Genomic DNA, 6,048 nt, shown 5'->3' on the forward strand with positions numbered 1-6,048 from the left:
ACTTTTAAACACCAATGAGAATAATTAATGCCTTATAGTATAAAAATAATAATTTATATAATTTAATCTGAAAATATATCATCATTTTATGTATACTAATTTTATTCTTAATTATATAATAAAAATTATTTTCATATATTGTATAATACAAGGTAAAAGGTAAAATTGTAATTGAATATAAAATATAAATGAAAATTGAGATTGATTAATTATCTATTATCTGTTGTAAATATTATTATAAAAATCAAAATAAATCATTTACCTATTATCTTAGATAATAAATATTTCATAAAAGAACGAAACATTTTGAGTTTTTCTTCCATTGATTCCCGAGTATCGGTCTTTCTCTCTCACTCGATGTTGAATTGTGTATTCTCTCTCTATGCGCCGTCCATGAGTTAATAGGTCTATGTGCTCTACAGTGTCTATAGTTGTAAACACGTTCCTTAATATGCTGGTTAGGCCGTCTGGGAAATGGTTTCATTAGGTACTCTTTTAGTGGGAAAGCTTCATCTCCCAGAATTACACTATTTTCTGGCAAATCTAACCGATTCTGTATTATTGCAGTGTTAAGAGCTGATTTTCCAAAAATTCCTCCATCCGAAGCACTACCATAGCTCCCTATATCTAAACATGTAAAATCATAATCATGATCAACCAAGGCAAGAAGAACTATGCTGAATTGGTTCTTATAATTGAAATATAATGAACCAGAATGTTTAGGGGCCTTTATAACTATGTGCTTGCCGTCAATTGCACCTATACATTGTGGAAAATTCCATTTCATGTTGAATCCATTAGTTATTATTTCCCACTCAGCTTTTTTTTTTGGTACCTATAACACAAATAAAACAATTATAAAATGTATATTATATTTAAATACTAAAATTGTTTTCTGAATATTATAAATTCAATTTATTTGCTTATACCTCCACTGAAATTATTTTGTTTTTTAAGAACCTGAACAATGGAGAACTTTCAGAAGAAGTACACATCATGAAAGATACAGATAATGAAACCTCCATGACTTCTGAGATTTCTCCTTCAACTACCCAACATAAAATTATATCAACTCATAAAACCATAGTCAAAGACATTAAATCAAATAAATCAAAACCAAAAGAAACATTGAGGGAGGCATTAGATACTTTGAAAGATATTAGACATCATGTCCAGGACAATGAATTCACCCTATTTGGCCAACAAGTTGGTATTCAACTTAATAACCTGCCACTACGGAAAGCACTTGAAATGCAACAGAAAATCCAAAACCTACTGTATGAGGCTAGACTAGAAAACTTAAATTATAAATCATCAAGTTTAAACTGTAGCACACCAATTCCCAGCATAGATAGATCAACAATAAGCTCAATGTGTGACAATTTTGATTCGAACCATTTTGATGTAAATTTTTATGGAAATAGAAGTAAAAGTTTTGATACAAATGCTGTACATAATTTATATGATAGAAACAAAATTGATGATTGTGATGCTAACGTTCAAGAATCACACAACACAGAGGACCACATATTATTCAAGTTGGAACGACCAAAGCGAAGATGCTTAATATTGATTTTTTGTTTCAAATATTTGCAGTTATTGTGTTTGATGTTTGTTTAATACCTACTTGTTAATTTTAATTTTTATGTATCTATTAATTTACTAATGCGAGGATGCTTAATATTGATTTTTTGTTTCAAATATTTACAGTTATTATGTTTNAATATTTACAGTTATTATGTTTAATATTTGTTTAATACCTAATTGTTAATTTTAATTTTTATGTAGGTATCTATTAATTTACCAAAGCGAGGATGCTTAATATTGATTTTTTGTTTCAAATATTTACAGTTATTATGTTCAATATTTGTTTAATACCTAATTGTTAATTTTAATTTTTATGTAGGTATCTATTAATTTACCAAAGCGAGGATGCTTAATATTGATTTTTTGTTTCAAATATTTACAGTTATTATGTTCAATATTTGTTTAATACCTAATTGTTAATTTTAATTTTTATGTAGGTATCTATTAATTTACCAAAGCGAGGATGCTTAATATTGATTTTTTGTTTCAAATATTTACAGTCATTATGTTTGATATTTGTTTAATAAATAAAAGAAAACAAATTTAAAATTGTGAAGTCAATTTTTAGGTGAATATACCATTTAACCTAATAGACTACTGCTCCTAGTGCACAACAATTTTAACACCCATGTAGGAAAGTGGAAAATATAATTATCATTAAAACAAACCTTCCCACAATTTAAATGAAATAATTCTTAAGTTGAAACCATTATTATATATTAAACCATTGGAAGTACATGAAAATAAATGGAATTGAATTGAAATAGTTAGAAGTACATAGAGTCTAGTATACAATATATCAATTAATGGTTTACCACCCATATTTTAGTTGTCTTTTAATTAGTTTAACCAATTCCATTAGGGAGTGATTATAGTTCAGTGCTAATTACTTGTATGAATTCTTTTAACTGAGAAGATATAGCATCTAAAACTTCTTCCAAGAAACAGCTTATAGTATTCTTTGGAACTCTATATAAATATTGAAGTGATGATATTGAATCACCAGATGCTAAGTACCGAAGTACTACTTGCAATTTTATTGCTGCAGGTATTGCTGTTCTCATAACTGTATTTTGCCTTTGTATAATAGGACCAACCTAAAACAACATTACAAAATAAGTACTTATTTGTATTATAATAATAAATTATTGTCTTACCTTTTGCAAGAGTTCATAGAACATGTCATAATCAACCCGAAGGAAGTTACAAAACGACCTAGGATCTTCAAAATGCAACTCTTTTAATAACGTTCCTGATGCACCTAAAGTATTCCTTCTACTTATCCATTTTCTAACCCAATATTCACGTTTTTTGGTTTTTTTTTCCAATTCCAGAATAAGTATTTGTTCAAAAACATCTGCTGCTGCGTTTAATACATAATTATTTGCCATTTTTATTATATTTATATTATTATTATAATTTGACTGTGATCACATGGGAGTTAAATAAAAACGAGTAAACTAGGTACTAGGTAGTAGTAGTGGAGTTACTGTATTGTGCGTGAGTGCTGCAATGCTGCGGCACTGGTGTGAACAGAACACGACACTTCACCCTGTGGCATCAAACATTGAACAGTGTCACGCAACTTAGTGTCACAGTGTTAATGACACTTAGTGTCACCGTGTGAACGAGGCTTAAGTACCACTGTTACTTAGGATTCATCTATATTAATATTAATTTTGTACATATTTAACAATAATATGATTGCAAAATATTATTTTGTTCTCTTTTAGTTGAATTTTGTACTATTACCGACTAATATAATATCTTATTAAGTAGGTAACCTAATGTTATTTTAATTAATTTAAGGACTTAAAATAAAATTGACTTTTGTTTAAGGGGCCTCAACACTAACATTTATTAAGGAAAATTATATAGGCAATTTCTAAACTTCTGTTGTGGATGTGTTAGTAATTGTATATTCGTAAATGGACATTAGTGTTAGTAAGTCAATTTAGATGGTTTCCGCGTAAGACGCGTCGACGGCGCGACCGCGAAAACAAGATAAGATAATATTACCTACGTCGTAATATATTACCGATTCTAAATATTATGGGAATCATCAAACATTTTTATTTATCAATTTTTATACTTACCTACAAACTTTACCGTAATAGTAAACAGCTTGATAGTTATGGTGTGAACTGTGTCTGATAATCATAATATCACTTGACAGTTGATGACATTAGCATTTACATAATATGTTTGACTAATTATATAAAATTTTAATCAGTGTCGGCCTGGCATACCAAAGGCTCATGGATCAGTTTTTTAAGGGGCCCCATAATGAACGAGCCTTGGGCGTTGGGCCGTATAAAGAAAAATTGTTCCTAAAAATTACGTATGGTTAAATATTTCGATAAATACTTTGAAGAGTCTATACTCCCTATAAAGACCAAGAACACGTCACCACGCAAATAAAAAATTGACAAGACCCTAAAATAAAATATGAAACGGAGGGGCCCCGGCTACATTCGCAGACCATCGGCGATGGCCAGGCTGACAGTGAGTTTAATACATTTTATTATTTCATTATATTTGTGATTGAAAATTGAAAATACGTAGGTATTAACAACAATCTCTGCATGGCACTTATTGTTCATATAAGGAACATTGTTCAGTTGTAATTATAATATGTTTATTGATTATGATTAATTACAACCAATTGGCATTAGTTCAAATATAAACAACCGAACATCATATTTATACCATAATATTTGAATAAATACATTTAAACAACATAAATTGAAATATAAATTGAAATATAAAAAAAGTAGAACAGAAAAAGTCAAAATATTTATACTAATTTCACATTTTTTTTCCCTTTCTTCTGTTTTGCTTCCAAAATATAAGTAGGATTTCTAATCTGCATGCTTCTGGAATGTCTCGGATCAACTAGTTCCGGTAAAAGACAGTTAAAGAAAAAATTTTGCAGCTTTGGAAACATATTATTTTCCCAAAATTGATCATCTTTTTCAATAGTTTCGTATTTAATACCTTTTTTTGTCCAATATGCCATAATTCCAAATGTTCGGCCTGTTACATGCAACTGTCCTTGGATTTGGTAATAGTATTTATGATGAGTATTTATTCCTATAATATCTTTATCTTTATTTATTTTCCATAGAGTAATTTTTCTTTGGCGTATCCCTTCCTCAGGCGTTATATTTGCAGCAGATATGGGACATTTAATTTCAACCAATGTGTCATTACCTATTAGTCCATCAGGTGTTGCTCCTAAGAAATGATTTTTGGTGTCTATAAATAAACCACATTCACTAATACTTACACCCAAAACTGTTTCCAATTGTAACTTTGCCTCTTGTTCATGTTCCCGCCCATATTCCATTGCTTTACAATCGACGTTTGATGAGTACAGCATACTTTTTACAACATTTTCACATCCTGTATCAGCTCGTAAACAAATTATGCGTCCAAAATTTGAAGCCGTAATAAGGTGCCTTCTATATTCCAACCATTTGCTTGATGCTGATTGTTCCACTGTTTCTTTTTCAATGACATCGCGGTTAGCTGCCATTTCTTTTAACAAATTAAAAATATTTTTTTTTTCATCATCAAATTGCTCGGTGGTCATATCCGGTTTTTGTGACTTTTCACCGTACGACGGATCAACGTAGTCGCTTTGGAACTTCAATTTAGTTCTGTATGTTTTGCTTCTCAGTTCGTTTTGACGCATTTGTTTTTTCTGGCGTTGTATTTCCAACTTCGATGATGGCCATTTCTTCCCAGGACTATGCTGCAATAAAGTTTTATGCAATTTATATAGTGGCCGTTTTGTATTCTTCATCACTGTTGCAGCAGCCACACGCCCTTGGTATGACCTCGACATTGCAAAATTAATCCTTTTGCCACCAATTAATTTTGCTATAATGCCATTCAATGATTCGACGACGTTGCTATCCACGTTTTGCAACAAACTACGGCTATTTCTTGCTAAATACCGTACAGGTTGCATTATATTTGAATAAAAATTTGAATCAGTTGATTTAATTTTTTCAAGATAATTAACATCTTCAACTTTATCACAGAAATAAGATGCACATTTATCATGTTGACCAAAAACGTGATCGATAAAATTTAAAATGTCATTTCGTAAATCATTTTCTGTATTTTTATTTTGTCTTCGATACTTGATTGCCGAAACGATTCCTCTCCTTAACCTTAAAATATTTTTTTGTAGCAACTTCCTGTGGTCCAATTTACCAGCTTCTTTTTTGGTAGTAATTTCTTTTAATTTCTTACAAAAATTCCGAAGCAAATGATTTTTACACTCAATTTTTTCGATTGTGAGATTTTTGTAGGGACGTGCATCCAAAATTTGCTTATAAACGCTGCTGTCTCCATCACCAATTAATTTATGGTACCTTATTCCATACATGCGTTCACTTTCTTTGAACCCCTCAACAACTATCGCGGCCTCCATTGCTGATGACCCATCAG

At 30.3% G+C, this 6,048-nt stretch overlaps 2 protein-coding genes across 2 annotated transcripts; both read right to left on the minus strand.

Moving 5' to 3' along the window:
• Positions 1–286: 286 nt before the first annotated feature.
• LOC111028899 (putative nuclease HARBI1) lies at positions 287–2,978 on the minus strand. Its single transcript, XM_022307684.1, has 3 exons — positions 2,745–2,978; positions 2,478–2,684; positions 287–835 (listed from the first exon to the last, which is right to left on the minus strand). The coding sequence occupies exons 1-3, from the start codon at positions 2,976–2,978 to the stop codon at positions 287–289; spliced, it is 990 nt and encodes a 329-aa protein (XP_022163376.1).
• Positions 2,979–3,427: 449 nt separating this feature from the next.
• Positions 3,428–6,042, minus strand: LOC111028898. Its single transcript, XM_022307683.1, has one exon. The coding sequence runs from the start codon at positions 6,029–6,031 to the stop codon at positions 4,385–4,387; it is 1,647 nt and encodes a 548-aa protein (XP_022163375.1). The 5' UTR covers positions 6,032–6,042; the 3' UTR covers positions 3,428–4,384.
• Positions 6,043–6,048: the final 6 nt, after the last annotated feature.

The sequence above is a fragment of the Myzus persicae genome, unplaced genomic scaffold (assembly GCF_001856785.1).
Source record: "Myzus persicae strain clone G006 unplaced genomic scaffold, MPER_G0061.0, whole genome shotgun sequence".
Classification (NCBI taxonomy): Eukaryota; Metazoa; Arthropoda; class Insecta; order Hemiptera; family Aphididae; genus Myzus; species Myzus persicae.

Coding starts and splice junctions, on each gene's coding strand:
- LOC111028898 (XM_022307683.1), bottom strand. CDS start 6,031: ATGGAGGCCGCGATAGTTGTTGAGGGGTTCAAAGAAAGTGAACGCATG.
- LOC111028899 (XM_022307684.1), bottom strand. CDS start 2,978: ATGGCAAATAATTATGTATTAAACGCAGCAGCAGATGTTTTTGAACAA. Junction 2,685..2,744: donor TCTATGAACTCTTGCAAAAG/GTAAGACAATAA, acceptor ATGTTGTTTTAG/GTTGGTCCTATTATACAAAG. Junction 836..2,477: donor AGTTAAAAGAATTCATACAA/GTAATTAGCACT, acceptor TTTGTGTTATAG/GTACCAAAAAAAAAAGCTGA.